The sequence below is a fragment of the Plectropomus leopardus genome, chromosome 1 (genome assembly GCF_026936395.1).
Source record: "Plectropomus leopardus strain MGB_pleo_1.0 chromosome 1, ASM2693639v1, whole genome shotgun sequence".
NCBI classification, from domain to species: domain Eukaryota; kingdom Metazoa; phylum Chordata; class Actinopteri; order Perciformes; family Serranidae; genus Plectropomus; species Plectropomus leopardus.
The window spans coordinates 4,804,479-4,827,556 of record NC_142176.1 but is presented as its reverse complement, the minus strand read 5'-3'; the positions used below and the strand labels follow the sequence as shown (position 1 = coordinate 4,827,556).

General features: G+C 39.0%; 1 protein-coding gene across 4 annotated transcripts; it reads left to right on the top strand.

Annotated features, from left to right (window-relative positions):
• The first annotated feature begins 1,588 nt into the window (after positions 1–1,588).
• Positions 1,589–19,476, top strand: LOC121943719 (cytoplasmic polyadenylation element-binding protein 1-like). Of its 4 annotated transcripts, none has more exons than XM_088086745.1 (12): positions 1,589–1,747; positions 1,989–2,109; positions 4,709–4,918; positions 8,185–8,414; positions 9,201–9,453; positions 9,570–9,683; positions 11,900–12,004; positions 13,365–13,501; positions 14,168–14,366; positions 15,295–15,389; positions 16,125–16,205; positions 18,010–19,476. In XM_088086745.1, exons 1-12 carry the CDS (start codon positions 1,679–1,681, stop codon positions 18,118–18,120), a joined length of 1,725 nt encoding a protein of 574 aa, XP_087942871.1. In that variant the 5' UTR covers positions 1,589–1,678; the 3' UTR covers positions 18,121–19,476. The 4 variants fall into 4 exon arrangements, with proteins under 4 accessions (XP_087942871.1, XP_087942837.1, XP_087942801.1 ...); XM_088086711.1 differs by having other exon boundaries at positions 1,989–2,160; positions 11,900–11,989; XM_088086675.1 differs by having other exon boundaries at positions 1,989–2,160.
• Positions 19,477–23,078: the final 3,602 nt, after the last annotated feature.

Genomic DNA, 23,078 nt, shown 5'->3' with positions numbered 1-23,078 from the left:
TATTTAACATTTTATATGCTTTTTTTCCTGGTCCAATAAAACAGCAGGAAGCTCCACCAAGGAGGGCTGTTTTCAAATGCAGGAGTTTTATGCCCTCTTCTGGTCAAACATCCGCATGACCTGCAGGCAGAAACAGCTGGAGAACAAGCTCATCCTCCTGGTCATAAGGTTATCTACTGTGAAGATAAAAGATAAAAAAGATAAAAGTATCTTTTTTTCAGCTGTGCTGCAGAAACACACATGTAAAGGCACCTTCGTAGACCATTCGGCTGCATCACAAGTCCTCACACTACAAATAAATGACAGATATAATTCAGACCGTCTCCTGTGCGGCAGTGTGTTATAAATATATTCTGTTTAATATGATTATTACACAGTGGCTGGTACTCAAGCATGTGATTACTGCTTATATACTACATGTACATATACCACAGTAACATGTTTGTAATTTACATTTTCCAAGTTTTCCAACTAAGACTGTGATTGTTATCAGTTTAAAGTAGAATAGGTAATATATTGGTGTTTATATATAACATAAAATCAAATAAAGAAAATAGCTGGTGAAAGTGAGGCCATTTTTAACTACTTTACGTGCTGTCATGAAGCTCCCACTGCCTATCAGGCACTGGAAATGAGAATGACCTTGTTATGATCAGTTTTGGGCCTAAGAGAAGCAAACTACAGACTGTTTCGCTGAAATTTCGTTGCTAGGCAACCGCTTGGATCCATGTTTACTTCCTGTCAGCCGATGTCATTCACAAACACTGCAAAACACTTCAATAGGAAATACAAAGGGACCCATATAGGATGTTTCTCAAGTTCGAAACAGTTTTTAATCCAAATACACAATAGTCAGGCTGATACCGTGGATATTAGCAACTCCTTTTTTTCTCAATATTTCTGGTTATCCTGATTTCAAGGCACTACCTTTACTAATGTTCTGTCTGGGATTATCATATTTTATTTAATTTTCTGTTATTTTCCATTATTTTACTGTACATTTCTACTGATTGATAATTCCACTGACCACTGGCTGTCCATGAAAGAGGTCTGTGGGATGTGATGGGGTTGAAATGAATTAGGTTTATATTAAGGGTTAAGGTTTTATTGAATTTTTGTAAAAAAAAAAACAAACAAAAAAAAAACAGGTTATCAATAAATTATCAGGTGATGCAGTTTCTGTTTTCTAACATTTTGCAACAGGTGGGTATTTCAAACACTTCAAATAAAATAGGAGAACAAAAAATATAAGCGAGAAGAACAACACCAGAATACCCATCAGAAATATTAAGTACACAAACATAAGTATTTCATGTCAGAGAAAGGAGTAGGAGGAAGTGCACACGCATCGAATCCAGCCCCTTTTTTTCGAACTTTATTTAAAAAATAATTTTAAACATGTGCAAAATGTTTGGATACTTGTGATATTTTTTTCCTCCATAATAACATATGACCCAAAAAGTGTATAAAGCTTAAATACTGACCAGTTTCAGTGGAATTAAATTGATTTCCAAATTTTAATCCTCATTGACACGTGATTTTGTATTTTGTGCGGTGAGCCCTTTGATGTGCGTCACGTGAGCAGAGTGAGGCCCTCGAGGCGCAGTCATTCGCCGAGCACACGTTCACTAAATTGTGTCTAATTAGCCGCTAGCAGACTTCATAAATATGACCTTTCATGGCAGCCAGCGGTTATTATTGTGACATTTCTCACAGGCTGTCAGCTCACATCATGGCGTTTTCCTTGGTGAGTTAAAAAAATCATAACTAACTCGGTGAATGAAAACAGCGTAACGTGAACATTTGACCCGCTGTGTGACATGGAAACCACCGACGTCACTTTCAGGCTTCACTCCGACACCAAATAACGCACAACAGTAGCTTAATAACGGTCGAAAAAGTTGTTTTTCACTTCTCCACGTGTCTGCACCTGTAGTTTGACTGAATTTCGCATTAATTTCTGCTCTCCTCTGGCTCCACTGCTGCAGAGAAACGACCCCCGCAGGCCGGACAGCCCGGACACCGGGCCCTCGGCCCTGAACACCTGCAGGAACGCGGACATCTTCCGCAGGATGAACGCCATGCTGGGCAACACTCTGGATCTGAGCGGTGTGTGCACCACGCCTGACAACAGCAAGGGAAAGCCTGACCTGCTCAGTGGTAAAGTCTGTTTAGTCTTTAACACTTTGCAGCAGGTCAAAGTGGCTGCAAAACAAGATAATATTAATACTGGAATTTGTATAAGGGGCTGTTCGTTATTTATGTAAGGGGAGGGGTGGTGCAAAAAGGGGCAGACATGTCAAATAATTTTGTAGGCACTGGTGAGGGAATATTTTTTTAAATTTCATTTTAGTGGAAGGGAATACATATTTTAAAGGGTGTATTTTTTTAAATTTATTTTACTGCCAATTAAAAAAATAACAAAAACAAGCCCACAGTTTTGGAAGGCATTTTTTTTTTTAAAAAATATTGGCCTTTTTTAAATTGTTGCAATTTTTCCAAAAACAGCATTTAAGTATTTTTTTCTTTTATTTGTTAAATTTTATTTTTTGGTGAGTGGTATATAACTTTATATTGTTGCATTTGTATTTATTTCTCTGCTAACTGTGTAATTTTGGTGATTTTTAAAGTAAACATGCATCCAAACCAGCCGGGCAGGAGTTTTGAGGGTATGTTGCCTTTAACAATAGGCAAAATTACACCATGTATCATAGCCAGAAACTGTAAAAACAGAAATTATCATTATATTTTTCACATTTATGTCACTCTTTGGTTACATCATGTGTGATTAACACTTACGTCAGGAAAAAACAAAACAAAACAAAACATAACCAAATCTGAGCTTAAAATGGTGACATTAAATCAAAAATGTCTTGATTTTGCAGCTTATTTGAAAGTATGCCAAAAATAAATCGTTCCGTGCATTTTCCGCCAGTCATTCAGGGGAGGCTCAAGGCATATATATATCACTTCAGGGAGACATTTAATGCATAAATAAATGCAGATAATGCATAAAATATGTGGATAAAAATGACCCGAATGCAGAAAATTAAATGTGTGAAGCTCAAAATTAATGGCGGAGGACCCTCAAACCCATCGTTTCACATGTCCTCTCAATATCAAATCAAAACCTACACCCTGATAAAAATGCATGCTTCAGCCTGTAAATACCCTCATGTGTAAGTTTCAGTTGGATGGGACCGTAAATTTCTTTCAGTTTCCTAAATCCGAACACAGAGGACATGACCTCAGTGTCCTCAGTGGTAGCTACTGTTTGTTTGATCCCCCTGCTGCTGTTCTGTTTTGCATTTTTGTTTTAGTGACACATTTACAGCATAAAACCATAAAATCAATCTGAAGGCAAATGCCAATACAACTAGTTAGTTTAACACAGGATGTTTTTTTTTTTTAAGGTAAAAAGTTGTATCCCCACCAGAGGAGCCACTTTCACCTTTTCATTCAGAGTTGCCATCTGTTACACCTCCTTCACCTTGTCATTATCACCCGGCTGCCAGCAGCTGATTCATGCTGCATCGCTGCTCTGCAGCATTGCAGCACTTTGAAGTTTTTTTTTTTTTTTTTTTTTTACCCCAAGAGTGAGATTTGCCAAGATTTAGGCTCAGCACAGTGTCTGCGTCCTTTCCACAAATTCTTAATTTGCTTTAACCGCAGTCTCATTCTGGATAACAGAGGTTTCACTCAGCAGCAGAACAGCACTTACCATCTCTAAGTTTTAGACAGTGAAGTGTATCTTGATGCAAACTAACTTAACTAACTGTTGTGGCCTCCATGCCCCACCGCCCGAGGTTGGTGTTGCTGAATCAGGGCCGGCAGCTGGATGCTTTCCAGGCCTGGAGAGAGGAAGGGAGGAGCTGGCTGTGCAAATCGCTCCGTCCTCAACATCTGATCAGTCAGCTGCTTCTGCAAACAGCGAGTGTCTGCATGCACTGTCTCCTCACTGTGCGTGTGTGCAAAAAACAGAACACACAAATCAATGTGTGATTTAACAAGTTCTGTAAATCCAGTTTTCTGATGGCTTATTGAGCATCTTTAAGTCCGAAGTTCTTTATAAATAAAGTCTGCTGAGTCATTCGCTCCCATCACCCATGCTGCCTCCCAGCATGCCGCTGTAGCTCTGCCCCTCACCTCCCTCCCTCCCTCCCTCCCCTCCGCCTCTCCGGCAGCTCACTCAGGAAACAAGGCTAGACAGAGTAAGCAGCAGCAGCAGCAGTGACTGTGGCGGCTGCCTTCCCCACCATCGCAGACGTGCCGTGCCTACCAGAGAGGGGAGTACTTCTATCAACAGGCCAATAGCTCCGACAGGAATTTTTCATTACACAGTTGTTAGGCAAGGAAGCAGGGAGGTGGGGGAGAGCTGATGTCATTAGCAGGGGTGTGCGAGTGCATCAGCAGCCATGTCACATGCTGCTAGGTGGGTCAGTGATGCGGACGGAGATGCATGGCAGTTGCACCGGGCACAGAGGCAGCAGGTTAGCTCCCCCGTCAGCCAGGGTAGGGGGAGATGTGGTGACGATCAGGGAAGTTTTGTTTTTAACTGAGATTTCTCCTTTTTTCTTTGAGGCTCTCCCTGCCCGTTTTTCTTCTGTGTAACGCAGGCTGAAACAACAGTTTCTTTTCAGCTGTCTAACACTTCCTCTCTCCTCTCTCTCTTTTTCCACGTCTCTGAACTGGATCTTGGATCGAGAAGAGTCGGAGCTGGCTGCGGTGGGCAGCAGGAGGATGCTCTTCCCCAACTGTGGCGGCATGCCCGGCTCCCAGGAGGTGCCGTCATCCAGGGGCCCGCCGGGTGTCACAGACCTGGGCCTGGGCCTGCAGTCTCTCCGGCTGTCCGGCTGGGACAGACCCTGGAGCAGCCAGGAATCGGACACGCACACCCCGCCAACCAACTCACCCTCCAGTAAGTAACACATCTGCTGTTTACCTAAATGTTATATTTTAACTGCAGAACTGTGACAAAAAGTGAGTGTGGTTTGAGTGTTTTAGCTCTCTTCGTGGCCTCATTATTAAACATTTCAGTGGATATTGTAACATCTGTCAGGCTGTGAGGTTTGATGTGTGTCGCCCTCGTTGTAGTGAAATATGTGGTTGGTTATTAACAGCGGTCCGTGTGTGGGAACAGGCTGTAGCGTCACTCACTAGGGAGGATGATGTGGCAGTTTTGCTTTGCTGCATCTCCAGCAATACAGCAGGCACAAAAACAATCCAGTGAAGCTACTTTTCTCTCCCACAAACCTGCCAGATAAAAGATTTGAAGTTGTTTTCAAAATATTTAAGTACCTGTTGATCAAACTGATGCCAGAATGCAGGGGAGTTGAAATCACTGGTTTCATCATCTGTCTATTCTTTTGACAACGATTCGATATTTGCGGAAATCACAAAGTCTAGCACGATGTGAGATGACCAGAGTAACCTGAGTAAATTGGCCCGTTTTTAAAAAACACAGGGAAAAGGCAATAAGAAATTTAAAAAGAAATGACCTTAAAATTTTCCAAAAAAAAAAAAAAAAATTACAAGGTTACCTAAAAAATAAAAAGGTAAACAAACAAACAAAAAACAAGAAAGGAAATGACCTGAAAAAGAACTTGAAAATTATAGTAACTCTGTAAAATAACTTTTAAATATTAAATTGTGATATTACAAATACAGTTTTGGGACATTTTCCCCATTTTTAAAATAATTTTCAAATTACTAAATGTTTGCAATTTACAAATCTTTCTCACTTGCTCAATTCCCTTTTTTCCCCATATGTGTTTAAATTGGGTTCAAACGTTGAAATACTTGTGAAGTGTGATAAAACAACAAATAATTATAAACAGAGCAGTAAACACAAGTGCGGTAAAGTTTGCTTTAAATTGACTCCATTAACACACAAAAAGTGGCACATGGGATAAGTTAATGTTAGTAAGAAATGTTTTTGTTTTTCCTAAAACTTCGGTGCTGTGTGGCTTAAAGCCCTGAAGGCAAACTTCTCCCAACAGCCATGAAACCTGGATTAACAACAAGATCAAATCAAACGAGCATTTGGCTCAATAACTGTCAAAAATCATAGACTCAATAGTTGGTTTTTGCTCTTCATCACTTATAAAGTGCCGTAGAGATGAGTTTTCTGTAGGACATTAAGTAAATTGGTGTCGCCCTGTCTTGCTCGTCAAAATGCCTGTGGGATTTTTGCGTTTGGATTTTGGATTATCGCAGAAAATAAGCTCTGTGGCAAACGTGATGCTTGCATGTTTAGTTCAGTAAGATTAATTTCACAAACGAACACCACTTTTATGATTTTTGAAGCCTAAATGCAAACGCCTGATGTAAAATGTTAAGCTCTAAACAAACTACACCGCGGTCACATGACTTCAACGTCACCCCTCATAACAAGACCGTAACGCCGTGCTCGACACGATGACGTAATTTAGCCCCTTGTTAGCAACGGCCTTTTTTTAAATGCGTAAAAGATTCAAAGTTCAAAGTGGGGTATTATAAATATAGATAAGATATAAAAAAAAAAACAACAACAATGACTTAGTGACGAGGAAGCAGAGTGCTGAAATACTAACTCATTTCTGGGTTTTAGGGCTCATTCCTTGGCCGCTCTGTTAGCCTCACATTTTTATATTGCATGATTTAGCCTAGAGGCTAGATGTAGCTTAACAAATTAAAAGCCTTAGTTACACTTTCTCTTACTCACTATTAGTTTAAGTTACGGTCTCCCAAGAACAACATGGTTGAGTTTCAGCCTGCAAACATGATATTTCTTCCGAACATCGTTGAAAGAGCAGCAAATGTTGCAAGAAGCTAGCAGAGTGATATGCCTGGCAGGTAGTCATGTTTCCTGAGTATTTTATCTCGTAGTGGCACCGTTTACGTATAGCATGTTTTTGTTCTTTTGAGAATATTTCCACACTTGGGATTTATTCCTGTGTAAATAATGTTGTCCTCAGTGTTTCTCTGGGCTGCTCTCTGTTGTCTGCCAGGCGCTGTCCTACGGTGACTCAGTATCTCAAAATAAAGCCGTATCGATGCATATCGATGTTTTCACTTTGCATCGATGATATTGGATCGTTGACCACTGAATCGATAAATATTTTTCACAGCAGGGTGCATATGTTTGGTTACAAACCAGACTAACCGCCCCAGTTTGCTGCTTAACATGCATGAACATAGATTATGTAAATGCTGACATTCAGGCTGTCAGACGGCTCCGAGATGAGCGTCTGTCTTCAGAGACGTGTCGCCCGCTAACACAGCGCCCCACTTGTCCTGACCCATTTGTAGTGCTACAGTTTTGTTGCTGCATGTCCAAACCGACCCGACATGACTTCATTTAGAGCTTTCTAAACTGGGCCTGCAACAAAGTGGGACAGAGAATGCGGCCTACAGCTGAGTAATCCCCCTCAGAGCCTCATGTACGCTGTTAGAGGCCACGCAGTACGAGTTTCCAGCTGACTCACTTTATCAAGAGGGAAGGAAGCTGCTGGTTAATGCCTAAGGAATTGCCGCTAAGCATCACCGGACTTCGTTTGGGAACGGTGTTTGAGAGGCTGACGGGAAAAGGCATGTAGCTTCTGTGACAAGATTGTGTTTCAGATAAGTTTCAGTCAAGTTACAAACTTTAGAAGTAAAACTGAAAATGCTTTAAGCACAGACTCACTTTGGTTGCTGTTGGCAGCCAGCTCGCACATCAAGTATCCTCTTCTACATGCAAATTTGGGAAACTTGACTTGGCGTTGCAGCCTCTCACTTCTCTCTAATTAATGTGGCTCTTCAGATTCAGCACACGAACCCAGTTTTCTTTACTTTGCTCTTTGTTGGGAACCTGTTTTGCAAGCGGATGCGAAAGAAAGATATACATTTTAGAAGGTTGAATTAGCAATGCCTGTATGCCTCCTGACAAATCGATATGGCTCTGTTGATTCAGCACACACGCCCCAGTCCTCATGTTTAATGGTGATTTTTGAATTTTTTTTTAAATAATCTATTAATTTTACCTTTTTTTTCTTTTATCATAAATCTGTATACTTTATGATGTATGAAATGTGCTAGAAAATAAATTGCTCATCCATTTGCAAAACAGACTACTTTAGACAAGCTAAGGGGTGATACCACCTTTTCTTCTTGTACAGAGCTTTTGCAGTTTGACTGAAAATGATGCAATTGTCCTTTTTTCAGTGCTAGGTATACTGAACAGCCCCTTCAGTAGCATCCTCGGGAAGCCCCCGGGCTACCTGCCCCCTGAGTCTGTGAGCATGACGGCCGACTTCCTGGAGAAGTTCCCCAGCATGGCTCGCATGGCAAACCGTCTGGACTCGTGCTCGTTTTTGGACTCTCGCTCCAGCAGTCCTGAAGACTCTGAGACCAGCGGATTCAGCTCTGGCTCAGACCACCTCTGTGACATGCTGGTAAGGGTCACGATATTTACTCTGTAACTCCTTTTTTATGTGCTGGATTGTCAGGTGGGCAATATTTGTTTCAAATATAGATCAGTATCGGGGTGTCTGAAGGTCCTCAAAGTCTTAATGCTTTCAATTCTATGTATATATTAGGCCTTTTAATTCATTAAATAGTCTTAAAGGGATACCTTTAAACCAGCTTTGTATCATAAGAGTGCACGTTGTTTTTGTAAATGAACTGTGGAAAACTCTTGTTGGAGCTGAGCTCTCCCTGCTAAGAAGCTCAGGCTGGACTCTGGTGGACCTGAGCCTGCAGGTGGATGCTGGGCTGAAGGTGTGGCTTATAAATTGTGTACAAACAGCAGCAGTGGAGGCTGCATCAGTAGCAGTTAGTGTCAGCGTAGCTTTCAGGTGAGCAGCGTGGCTAAAGGCCGGCAGCAAAAAAGTAAACAGTGCAACTACGGCCACTGTTCACCTCCATGATTGTAAAGTTACATTTAATTTATGTTGCAATTCGATGAGGAGTATGAGGAGTGAGATTAAAAGCAGACAAACTGGCTGCCTGAGTTAACTCACAGGCGTCATTAGTGCGTACTGATGGATCAGCACTGTGGAGAAATGGTCCTGGAACTACAGGTTCAGTTACTCCCTCACTGTTTATATCGGGTCTTACCGGCAGTTGGTGTTTGTTTGTGGTGGCTTTATTTGAGAATTTGTATAATTTAGGGCATATGAATAAATGTTAAAGTCCCCTCACGTCTCCAGTTAAGAGCAATTGTCTGTCTGTCTCTCCAGTCCACTTTGCGGATTTCCCCTCCCCTGCCGTATCTCGCATCCAACATGCAGAAGGATCTGCTGCGACTGGGCTCCCGTCTGGACCCCCAGGACTCCAGTTCTCCTCTGACACCGCCATCCAGTGCCAGCCCCGCCTCAGCCGTCTCCCGCCGCTGGCGTAGCGGCTCTCCCTGGCCTGGCGCCGATACGCTCGACCAGTCGGACGACACGTTCAGTATCGAGAGGGAGGCGCGCCTGCACAGACAGGCTGCAGGTAGATCAGACTCACCACAGCTCTGCCCTTTTTTTTGACTGTCGTGAACTGTACAATGGTAGTCGTCGTGGCTTTGTGGATTGAATTTTGGCTTCCTGCTTTTCTTGAATCGTCAGCCGTGAATGAGGCCACGTTCACCTGGAGCGGTCAGCTGCCTCCCAGGAACAACAAGGATCCTCTGTACTCCTGCAAGGTCTTTCTTGGTGGCGTCCCCTGGGACATCACAGAGGGTAACCGCTGCTTTAATTTTTTTATTCTAGTGCCAAACTTCTGCCTATTTGCATTAATCGTACAGTGCAGAGTGACCAGTCCTGAAGGTCTTGGGCTTAAATCCTTAAATCCACTTGACAAATGTGCTTTTTTTGGATGCTCGCTCTTGAGTTTTCTTATGTTAAAAAAAAAAAAAAGTTTATTTACATGTTGAGTATTTTTCAGCTGTCTCACTGTTAGAGGGATGCTTGGATGATTTCCACCTGCTTTTTTACCGTGTGTGTGTGTGTGTGTGTGTGGTAAACTTCATCTAACCGGCGTCGTTGCTCATCTCTCAGCTGGAAACATGTCAGAGTGGGTTTTCGCTGGCTCGAGTTGCTTAATTTAAAGATCGTACTTGCACGTTAGGACACAAAGAGTATAGTAGCATTTCTTGCACCACATTCAACCAAACTATGAAACTAAGCTGTGCTGATTAAATCTGAAACAAAATACTTTAGCTGTAGCCGGAGCCACGCTGCATGTGTTAGCAGCATGTGACAGCTACATCACTGAACTGCTGCGGCTCGCACCCTTAGGGTGTTAACACTCGCTGCGTTTACTCTGCCTGTTCAAGGTGGGAATGTCCCGCCGTTATGCCGCCTCGCCGCTCTGTATATAACGCCTCTGAGCCGGGGACGAAGGAGGTAACAGCGCCGTAACTAGATCTGTGTAAAACAAAACGCTGGAAAGCTGAAAAGACTCAGGCATGACACGAAATCATTTGTTACCAGCAGGCCATCATATTGTTTCCGCAGGGGAAATTTGCATTACTTCGTACGCCACCGTTTGAGTTCAGGGCACGGTCACACGAGTGAATGCAGGCGAGTGACCTCTGCCTGTCGAGGTGATATTTGTGCCGAGTGTTGGCGGTACTGGGAATGACAGACACAGACGGCTAGCTTGCTTCTAAACACTGTAAAACATGTTAGTGCATTTTCCATTTTCTTATCTTCCCTGTCCGTCTCCCGACTCCCTGCCAGCCAGGCAGCATCTCCCATGTGACATTTAGCATTTCTCATCACCACTGTCAGCTGGTGAAACACACATTTCTGTGGTATTAGTTGAGGCTGCAGCTTCGCCAATCTGCGTTTACTAAAGTTGAACTCCACGCAAAGCAAAGATGCAAAATTTTCTTTGCCACTGAAAGTGGATGTTTTATTTATTCATTTGCAAGCATTGGATAGAACTGAAGGCAAATATCTGACCTTTTTTTAAACAATATTTTTATTAAAATTTCAATACTATATAAAAACATTTGCAAATATATATCTTATCATACAGTCATCTCATTCCCACAGACTCAGAAAATAAAAAGAGAAATAACAATAATACTTAAAATAGCAGATTTTAAATGAATTACTTTTTTACATTACACAAAAAACCCAATAAAAATAGAATAAATATTTGCCAGTGTTAATTTCGCTAACGCGTGGCTTTGCATTCTGGGAGTTGTAGGTTTTCTCCTTCTGAAGAAATGCTGCAGCTCAGATTTATGAAAAGATCATAATTCAGCAGTAAAATGCTTCTTTTACTTCCCAAAACTACACACATTACAACTAGATATCTGCCACTTAATGGGAGCGAGACTCGTTGGTAAAACCGAACCAGTGGAACCAGTCTTTCAAAGGCATTTTGTCCTATTTTTGACGTTAATATTCTTCAAATCTGTATGTTTGTCTTTAGAGTGAGATACAAGGCTACAGATTTACCGCATAGTTTTACATACTTTTTTCATCCATAATTATAGAAAATAGACAGGCTCAGAATTTTTGTGTTCCTTTATGTAACACTTCCCGTGGTCAGTTTTCTGTCAAATATCGTGGAGTTATCTTTGGGAATAAAAATGTTAGTTTACTGGATTCTTTTGTGTCATTGTCCGTGTACAGAGAGAGACTTCGAAAAGGTCTGCTGTAAAAATATCCCTCTTTGACTGACGTCCACAGCGATGATGCCTATTTTTATCTGTTAACCTTATACTTATACTGTGACACTTTGTATTTTTGCAGCTTAATTTATTGACGTTTTGACTGTTTATATTTTAATATTCATATGTTTTTTGGGTGTGGTTTTTAAATAAGCCAGTATAGGTTTCTACAAAATCCTCACATGTGGTATTTATATGTTTTATCCTCACTGTTGCTTTTTATTATATGAAAGAAATAAACTTAAACTCCTTCATCCTTTTTTCTTTCAGCCGGCCTGATCAACACCTTCAGTGGCTACGGCCCGCTGACTGTGGAGTGGCCTGGTAAGGATGGAAAGCACCCTCGCTGTCCTCCCAAAGGTAATGTGGCTAAAGGTAACAACAAGCTGGTAGGCTATTTTTTAAATTTCCTTCTTGGTTTCAGGGTGGCACTGTGGTGAGCACGTGGCATGCTGGTGAGTTTGGATGTTGGTCTCTAGAGCTACTTTGGACGGTGATACTGGTGCTTAAATGTAGCGTAAAACATGGAGGAAGATGCAAAAAAAAAAGCTTCGTAACACTTTAGACTGGGAGTAAATATCAGTGTTAAAACACTTACAATGACTGGGTTTCTGTGATTTTTCACAGGTGTTGATTCAACTTGCTAATTTTCCAGACTGTTAAACTGAAGAAATATTCAGTCAACTGTCTGTTTATTTTTCCTAACGCAGGTTTCACAGCAAATGTCTCATAACTCGACATTTTTCTACTTTCTACAAAATGTTTTATACCTGATGTTCTGTCGAGGGCTGCATCTTTTTTAATGATTTGTTGAAGACGTGTGCTTGATTTGGAAAAAAAAAAAGCTATTATCTGAGCTATTGCCAAGTATTTCAAATTACTAGAGGTCCCCAGATAGTAATTTAATGTAATTTTATTTCGACAGGCACAGTGCACAATTAAAAGAGCCTTACATAAAACAAGGAGAGATGCATTGTACTGGGTTTTAGCAAAATAGCTTTTTTCCACCCATAGATCGTGGGCGTGTAGGTGGAACAAATAATTTAATGACAGAATTTGATTTAAAAAGAGCACAAAACACTAAAATTGTAGCAATGAAATTATCAGGACACAATCATTCCCCCATCCTAAAACCAGTTTGCCTCCCTCCAACCCCCCAACATTCACAAATATGTGCAGAATATATATTTAATGTTATAAAAACTAGATAAGTACGGTGCTAATTCACAAATGTGTGCAAGTTTGCTGTGACGGTATCCAGCGTTTAAGCATGAAAAGGTTTGAAAGTTTATTAGAGCAGTATTTCACTGATTTATGGCAACAAATGAAAAAGATGATTTTTCCGAATGAAGTCTTGTTTTTGGAATATTGTACTCTCTCCTGGCTCGTTATTTTTTTTCTGAACTGAGTGTAACAATTCTTTTTAAAGAGGAGCAGCAGTATTATGAAAACGTGTGCCGTGTTAATAGGGCTGACGTCAAGTTTGAGATTTGGCTCGCGTAGGTGATTACGACAGGGTGAAGGTATGTCATGTAGCAAACAACTTTGCAGCATGAAACCAAAACTGTCTGAATCCAAATGGACAAATGTCCTTTAATGTCGTCTTGTACTTTTGTCTTTTTAACAGTTGCTGCTTGAACTTTGTGAAAATCGTCATGCTGGAGTCAAAATTCTCACCATAATAATGTGGCGGCCACATTGTTACATATACTAAAGTACTGTGTATGTTTTTAAGGTTACGTTTACTTGGTGTTCGAGAACGAGAAGTCTGTGCGGGCGTTGCTGCATGCTTGCTCCCAGGACCCGTTTCACCCCGAGGACAACCGAGAGTACTACTTCAAGATGTCAAGCCGCAGGATGAGATGCAAGGATGTGAGTAACTAAACAAAAGTTAAATATTTTTTACCAAAATATGAACTACAGCGACCTAAAATCAAGCTGTCAGACTTGTAATTGTGTTTCATTATCCTCATTTCATTAGAGTTGAAACTGATTCAACAGGAAACAAATTGGCTCAATTAAAAAAAAATCCAATAATTTTTTTGTCATTTATCAAACAAATGTGAAATATTTACGGGTTTGTGCATCTCAAGCGAGAGCATTCGCTCCATTTATGCTTTTATGTCACTGTAAATTGAAAAATTTAGCAGTATTTTCTCAACCAAAAGGCCCAAATTCAGTCTTTTCGATTTCATTGAACATTATGTCAGTGGGTTAATCATTGGTTGCAACCAGAGATCTGATGGTTCCTTCGTGTTGTGTTACAGAAAAAGATAATAAATAAAATAAACACAGCTAATTTTTGAATCATTTTTTGTTTTTGTTTGTTACTTTTTTGCTTATTTTTAGGTGATTTTCTTGTAACCTTTTTACTAATATTTTGCAAATTTTCGGGCTATTTCTGGTTCAGTTGCTTGCTGACTTCTTTCTATTGTTTTGGAAGTTCTAAAACCAATTTGCTCAGGTTTAAAAGGGTTAACGCAAAGTTTTTTTGTACATGTAATCTGAAATGACTTTATTTTTTGGGGGGGGTTTCAGGTGCAGGTGATCCCCTGGGTGATCTCGGACAGTAACTACGTGCGCTGCCCCGCCCAGCGCTTGGACCCCAGTAAGACGGTGTTTGTTGGTGCGCTGCACGGCATGCTGAACGCGGAGGCGCTGGCCAGCATCATGAACGACCTTTTCGGAGGCGTCATGTACGCTGGCATCGACACGGACAAGCACAAGTACCCCATAGGTGAGCGCACGTCCTAATCTCACGGAGAATCACCTCCAAATTACCAGGGATCCTGCAGGTCCTTAAAGAGCCATAAAAGGCAATGGATTCAATAATATAAAAATAAGGGCTTAATTGGTATTAAAATGTCTTAAATGAGTATTTCAAAAGTCTTAAAAATGCCCAGACATGGCAAGTATTGTTTTATGAGTCAGTTTCTTTTGTAAAAGTGCAAAAATAAATGGTAATATCTCATTTTTATTAAAAATTAAAATCACAAAGAACACTTGACAACAAGAGCCAGATATTTCCCAGTTCTAATCAGTTTAACTTTTTCACTGGACTGGAGTGTTTTTTGGAACAAACATTTGGGAAAATGTGTCCTTATCTGGTAAAAGTTTTACTTTTTTTAAATTGTTGGTTACTGTAAAATGTCTGTTTCATCCCTGGTGACAAGTCTTAAATCTAACTTGCCTTAAGATGTAGAAACCCTGATGACGTAATTTATTTTACTTGGAGTTTTGCTGGATCTTTGGCTGTTACTTGAAATACATGTTGTGCTTCGGCATTTTTCGTGTAGCCCGCCACGCACGCCGCCACCAGTGCTGACAAAGACTTTACAGCTGATCAAGAGTTACCCGCCCGTCTGTCTTTCTCTCAAACTCAGACTGAAATCTGTTTAAACGGTAAAAGCTGGCAGTACTGAACGAATGGCCATCAAAATTCTGTCACTACACTGCCTGTTTCTCTCCTGAAATTTTTTAACGCCCTGTTCAGCTGTAATAGCGAATAGGTCAGCACCATAAATGCAAATCATTTATGGCGCTGACCACTGAGGGAGGAGTGCAAAGAGGAAGTGAAATAATGTCTGTTTTATATGAATCTACTGTGCAAAATATTTTTTTTGCCAAAGAATTGGATCCAAACTGAATTATGACATTTCTTGCAGGCTCTGGACGTGTCACTTTTAACAATCAGCGCAGTTACCTGAAGGCTGTGTGTGCAGCGTTTGTGGAGATCAAAACCCCGAAGTTTACAAAGAAGGTAAGATGATAATCAATAACTATAAAGAGAAAGTGAGAAAACGAGTACATTGAGTACTGTACTTAAGTACAATTTGAGATGTGCTACTTTATACTTCTGTTGCACTACATTTCAGAGGAAAATATTTCACTTCTTACTCCACTGCAGTGACTGTATCTAATAGCTTTGGACACTCCAATTATTAATATAGAATATATAAATAAAAAGTAAATGTTTATGTATTATTACTGATCAAACTATCTGACAACATATAAAATAGTCATTGGTCCAACTTTCACCAGATTTAACATTAAAGTGATCCAAATATTAACTGTATAAGTAACTTTCCTGCATTAAAATGTTACAGCTGGCCCAGTGTTACATAGTTTGCTGTGCACTTATTATTCCGAATGTTTCCAAAAATATTCAAACTCTGAGAAATCTGTCATGGTCACCATCGCCTGGCAGTGGCATCAAATCCTCTTTGCAATTTTGCCAGGCAATCTGGCTGTCTGCAGGAAGTCTTCATAAATAGACTTTTTATGCAATTTTAAGTCACATTTCGAAAAGTTTTAAAATGTTTTTACTGGATGAAGGATTTGAGTCACGGGTTTCATTACTTAGAAAGTCACTGGTGTTTAATCAGCAGGTTCTCACTTACAGTAACGAAAGCTTCTGTATTTTTAATCTGCTCTTGCGCCTCCCTTAATGTGATGGCTGTAAATTGAGTATCGTGACTTTGCGTTTTCCCCTCAGGTCCAGATCGACCCGTACCTGGAAGACTCCATGTGTCAAGTTTGCCTTCGCCAACCTGGACCTTTCTTCTGCAGAGACCAGGTCAGTGGAGACTCAGCAGAGCAGCGGGGCTCAGTGACGGTTCTGGTCAGTCCAGGACTTTACTCAGTGGTTTCTACCATTTTAGTCTCAGATTACATGAAACCTTGGTAGATATTGTCCTTTAGTAGAAGAAGCAAACCTTGTTTGTATTTTACTTCAGAAATAAGGAGAATCACTGCCTTAATATTTCCAAAATCTATGTATTTACATGTATTTTTCCAGAGCAAAAAAGTTTTTAGAGGTGTGGTTTAGGCAAAAATGCATGGCAACATAATTTGTGTTAAATAAGGCATTAGATAGATGGATCTTTATTGCAAACATGGCAAATAAAATAAAGACGACAAAATAAAAATATATGAGCAAAAACATCATCAGGGTGCTCACGGTACATATTCAGTAAGCGTTAAGCATTTCATGGCCAGAAAGGAGCAGGAGCAATCAAATCCTACCATAATTAACAGTGATATTTCACATTAGTCCTCACCAATGTATCAAAAATGGTGAACAATCAGAATATGTCATAAAAACAATTAAAGTTTTGGTGAAGTACACTTTAAAATGTAGTAAAGCTTTTGGTCTTGTTGCATTCATCGTAGTGCTGTGTTTAATCGAATACAAAATAAATCTGCACTTCGCCTGACATTTAACATACCGAGCTGCAAATACTGTCTCTTTATAAATGTCGTCCATTTATAGATTACTGCCACCTGGTGGATAAAAAGTGGATTACACCAAAAATAAACACAAAGACAAAGTGACTTGTCATTTTACTGTTATTTTAGCTCTTACATCTAGGTAAATAGAGTTTGACCGACTGTATATTTTTGCACAGTTTTCTTGTGCTATAAGGGATTATTACTGACACCACATTTTCAGTTTTACCCCAGAATAGAGACAATTAGATCATGTTTACAGTCTTGATATAATTTACAACCTAACCGATTGAAGAACGGACCGTAGTTGAGGACTTTGCTGTTTTCATATTTCAGCAGCAAACTTGGTTCAGTTAATTCTTGCAACTAATAGACACGAGGCAGGTTTCAATTACAGATTTGTACAAAACTTAAGCGATATTTCAGAAATGTCTATAAAACACATTACGAGATCACTGCGTTTCCGTTAAGTGACGTCAGGCGACTAATCTCGCCATGTTATGTATAATGGAAAGGCAAGCCCCTTAAACGTGGGAGCAGCCACGTATGAAGAATTTCTCTGCCTCGATAGTCCAGGATTTCAGAGGAATTTTGGATTCAAAACTTCCGAATCATCCGCTCAACTTTTCAGCTTTTTTTTTCAACTTTGTGCTCGACAAGCATATAGCCCACACACACATAATAATAATAATAATAATAATAATAATATTATTATTATTATTATTATTATTATTATTATTATTGTTATTATTATTATAATAATAAGCTGTATTTGTACCTGTCATACATAAAATACAACTCAAAGTGCTTTACATGCAACAATTTATGAGAAATGTGTATATAAATACATATATAATCTCATACATACACACACATATATACATATACACAAATAAAATGAAATCATTATACAGCACATGTAAACCATAGCTCTGGCAGTAAGGTGCAGGTGGAAACAAATAAGAGATAAAAAATATAAGATGTTAAACAAGAAGAGTCAAAACTATAAAAAGCATAAAACACATTTTTAAGAAAGTAAAACCACAGTGTCATGTAACCTATAAAAAACCTATTCTGATCAGATTGCTAAAGTCCTTGTAAACATCCCTGTTTAACTTACAACATGCTCAAATCTATCTGTTGACACGCAGGCCTGCTTCAAGTACTACTGCCGCTCTTGCTGGCACTGGCAGCACTCCATGGACATCTTGAGCAACCATCGGCCCCTCATGCGCAACCAGAAGAACAGGGACTCCAGCTAGAGCAGATGGATCCGAACGCTCTGAAGGGCCAGAGGAAGAGCCCCCCACCCCCCTCGACCGGGCGAGGCTGCCCGCCACGAAGAGCACGTGTGCCAGATGTCCCTCGGTTCGGGGACACCGCGGCGCTCCACCAGGCACTGGGGATTTCACTGTAGAAAATGTTCACTTTTGCACTTGCTACATTTTTGCTGTTGTTCAGTGACACTATGCACAGTGACCTTGTTGGGAGAGACAAGGGGCCCTTCACACTTATGCATTTTCCCAGACTTGCGGCCAGACAGAGAGATGGGAGTCAGCCAAAGGTTAAGAAGTGGATGAAAATGCCATTTTTTTTCTTTTTGTTTACATGTGTTGCATAGTGAAGAGCAATCACGCAAGTCTCATTGCCGTTCATTGGCAAATGCCATACAGTGCCTTTAAATTTTTATTTTTTTTCCCCCTCCTCCCGCCCCTCCCCTGCCCCCAGTTGGCATCTGTTTTTCCTGTGCAAGCCAACTGGTGTTTCTTACTTTTGGGAGTTGAATGTTGGGCTTCATTTAACCAGTCGCATTTCAGACATTTTTACGCAGTTTTTTACTAATTTGTACACAAACGGTTTTAAGTCATGACATGAAAATTTTGAACAGAATTCTACCAGGCGGCTGTTTATGGGAAACCCCCCCTTTTATTATTTTTTTTTCTCATACATTTTTCTGTGGCTTTTTTCTTTTTTCTTTTCTTTTTTAATTTGCCCTCCCAAATTTCAACTGAATGGGCACAAACTGTTCAAAGTACTACTTTAACTTGCTTTGTTGGTCCAGTTATATTAAATGTGTGTAACAATAGTACTGGATATCCTCCAACTGGGAAATCCATCACTTCTCAAGCACCCGATGGATCCTGTTGAGTAGAGTGAATGAGCATTTGATTGTACATAGTTTGATTTTTGCACTTTTTAATTTGCACGTGTGGAGAGGTGGCAGTGGTTTTTAATCACTTTTTTGTACATCAGCAGGGGGACACGCCTTCGTTAGATCAGCTGCTTGTTTCCTGTTGAATGTAAGAACTTCCACTTAGCTGATGATAAATTTAATCTATCCAGAGCTTGAGTAGACCCCAGTAAATTGATTCCACGCTTTCTTATCCCATTTTGCCTTCCTGTTCCAGTTGGACATCAGTGCATAATAATAAGCTGTGTGCCAAAGACAAAGTGTCTTTTCTTTATCCATTAAGTTTTGTCATGCTGAGCTTGTTGTCCCTTAGCCCAGCTGCTTTTTAGAGTTTTGAAAGTCTACCTCATTGTGGTCTGCCAAGTTTGCTGCTCTTACAGTTGTGGAGTATGTTCAGATTGGGCACAATAAAGGTGTTTAAGCATTACTGGACATGTCTGGACTACTTTGTTTAGGAACTGTGTTGAAATTGATATAATTATGGTGGTGAGTTGTTTTAGAAATCCTGGTCTTGCTAAAGAAATTCTTCACCCACACAATGATCGTTTATTTGCTAGTCACGCCATGTTACCTTGAATTCATGAATTTTTCTTGGATGCCTCATGTAAAATGGCAAATGTATTGATTTAGTCATTGATTGGGGAAAGTTTAACAGCAAAAATATTAAACACTGATTTACAAACACACAGTTTGTGCAGTAAAATCATGAGTCATATATCTGTATGCTTATTTCACAAACAAATGCATTTTAAAAAAAAACAAAACAAAAAAAACAACCCACTGTTTGAGTTTGGCTTTGAAGGTTTTTTTTTCTTTATTTTTATTTTTTTTAATTCAAGGTGTCATGGTATGACTAATAAATAAAAGGTCACTTTGTGGGTAAGGAACTGCGTGGGATTCGAAAGCTTATAACGTTTGCAATCCCGTCTGATTTGTAAACTCATTTACTCATCTGCTTAATCTGGTTGACGCAAATGATTATCTGTTGCTGAATCTGCAATTACAGTAAATATGATTTCAAAAAAATTGGCCACTAAAATGAATCATATTTAACTATAGTGAATAAATCCATCCAGTATGTTAAAATAAACAGTATGGTTTTTTTTGGAATTTAGACTTATACAATTTGTTAATTTACAAAAACAATAGGCAATACATACACTCTCACTCATGAAATTAAGGTAGTAGTATTTTGGTTTTTTTTTTTGTCTTTTTATGTTCTTTTTTTTGTTTAAATGTTGTATACATGATTTAAGTATATTTAGAAATTTTATCAGGCTACAAAAAAACAAAACTGGGCAAGACAAAACAAAACAAAACAAAGAAAAACCATGCAGGACAAACTATATACAGCTATTTACATAACGTATCACATCAAAGTTTTAAGTATTTAGAAATTGTTTTCTCAGCTTTGCCGTCTTTTAGGTCCGTGTAATGTTTGGATAATGTCCTGTTTCTATTTTGTAATTTTTAGTTGCGTTCTACGGTTGCCATGGATACACGTATTGGATGACCTCATCGTCGCTGTCTGATTACCCGGATGAACTTCGACATTTCGGGGTCACGTCGCTCTGAAAGTTCCCGGAAAGTCAGAAGTTTACCAAACAACCACCTGCGACTTAAGTTTTACGGATTTTACACCGAAAAGGTAAGACTTTGAAAACTTAAAAAACATTTTTTAAGCTGAAATAGCTTCATTATTCCATCGTTCGCCTTTTGCTGTCGGTTCGACAGGTCAGTTAGCTTGTTAGCTAACGTTAGTCGTTAGAATTCAAAAACTAATTCAGTTAAGATTTTTTAAATGCGATTAAATATCAGATTTCAGTGTACAGAATTAAAATTGACTAAATAAAGCACCAAAACCAAATCCTATTCCATTTTTAAGTATTTAAAAGCCTTGATATTTTAGGTATCCTGGTGTTGTGGCGAAATCTGTTCCCTCATCAGTATGTGTTATTATCAGTATTACTTTATGGTTTGATACTTATAGCATGTATCACTTTATGGTTATATGACGAACCTAACTGTGTTTTAGCACTTATTTTTACTTGAAAGATTCACTTAATTCTGTTTTTAATTATTCATGCATTTCATATATAACTTTTATTTGTCTTTTCGGCATATCGACTTTTCTGTATAGCCCTATTTATTCTCACATAAGATAAGATAAGAAGATAATTAATTCATCCCTGAAAGGGAAATTCTGGTGTCCAGCAGCTCAAATTACAGTACAGTACAGTTAAAATGCACTTATCTTATAAATAAATAAAGGTAAATAAACGAGTGAACAATGAGAAGAAACAAACTAAAATGAAATAATAATTTCGCACATTTTATGTTATATATTCTATATTATGTATGCATGATTATTATTTATGTATTTTATATATATTTATTCTGCCAGTATCGGGATAATCCTGATGTTTTTTGTTGTTTTTCTTTAAATCAAAGATTTCTCAGTCCTGCTGAAACATACTCAAGGTTTGATTTTGATCAAAACAAAGACTGGATTATATGATCTAATCCAGTCTCAGAACTCCTTTTTTCTTCTTTTTAACACCCAGTTCTCAAGATCTGATCCAATCAGATAACTGAAATCTGATCGTCTTTCATCTTCTTCATCTTCTGAACGTCTGGGCCCAGGAAGCTGCTCAAAGATCCTGCACCGACACTGATCTGCAGTCAGCGAGGAGCTGCAGCCGACACCCCTGTGAACAGGTAGGCATGAAGCAGTTGAAAGTAAGTGTAAGATGTTGTAGACCAGTTTAGATTTTATTTTAATTTTTTTAAATGTTTGTCGTAATTCATCATTAAATTGCAGTCTGAACAGCAGGAAGCATGTGACTGGATGGTGGAACATTGCCAAAGAGTTTGGGTTAGACAGGATTAGACCCTCATAAAGCCCTTCCCGTCTGGTTACTGACTCATTAGAATGAGATCACCTTTCCTTCCTCTTACTGAGTCACTACAATGAGATCACCAGCACAGCAAACGGTTTTGGTGGTTTTAGAGGTTCAAACATATCAGTGCAGGTGGTATATTTAATTTTTCTCTTCACTTTGATCTGTTGAAAGTAGTGATTTTAACACTCTAAACAGAATTCATAAAAGAAAAAGATGTATATAAAGAAATGTACAAAAGTAAAACAAAAACCACTTATGGTTACAGGCAGAGTAAAAAGCCTCTGAATCTTTCTCTGCTTCAGTTTATTCTTTGAAAAAATTAAAAACCTAAAAATTTAAATAAAAAAATAAAAAAAGTGAATTCAAAACAGAAGAAAATGACTTCAGGAGGGTCTACTGGAAATATCCCACTCCAACTGGTTTTCCTATATTACATATGTTAATGTTATATCAGATTATTCTCCCAAACTGCACCAAACCTTTATTCAGATGCGATACAGTGTTAGACTCATCTCAGCCACAAGAGGTCAGGAGTGTACAGGTCGAAAGTTGCCATATGATCTTAATGTGTTAATGTCACCTGTAATGGAGATTTTATGACCACTTAAAAAACTGCACTCTTGATCTCTTTTTACCAGATGATTTCTCACTGGTTTTTCAGTATGAGAGATTTATAGATAAATAAAATTAACATTGTAGTCCCATTACTGTTTGCATTACATTCTGAGCAAATATCTGGATGGGCCATTTCCAAAGGCTTAGGGAGCCCTTTCTTCTGTTACTGACTCTTTACAGTGAGTACTTGTACTACTAGCTATTCTGGTAATAGCAGTAGTAATATTGAAAGCAGAAGCAAAAGTATTTAGAAAATGTAATATAATCTAAAAATAAATGCAGGCAATATTACAAGGCTGGGCAGTATTACTGAAATTCTCTGTCTTGATAAGTGTAACTTTATAAGATGATATAATATATTTAGATAGGAATACTGGGCTTTGGCTAATGCCATAAATAAATCAACTGACAGTACCTTCTGATTATATATATATATATATTCTATACTTTTTTCAGACCATTTTCTCCTTAATTTTGTTCTTTTACTTTTCTGTTTTCCTTTTGCATATTT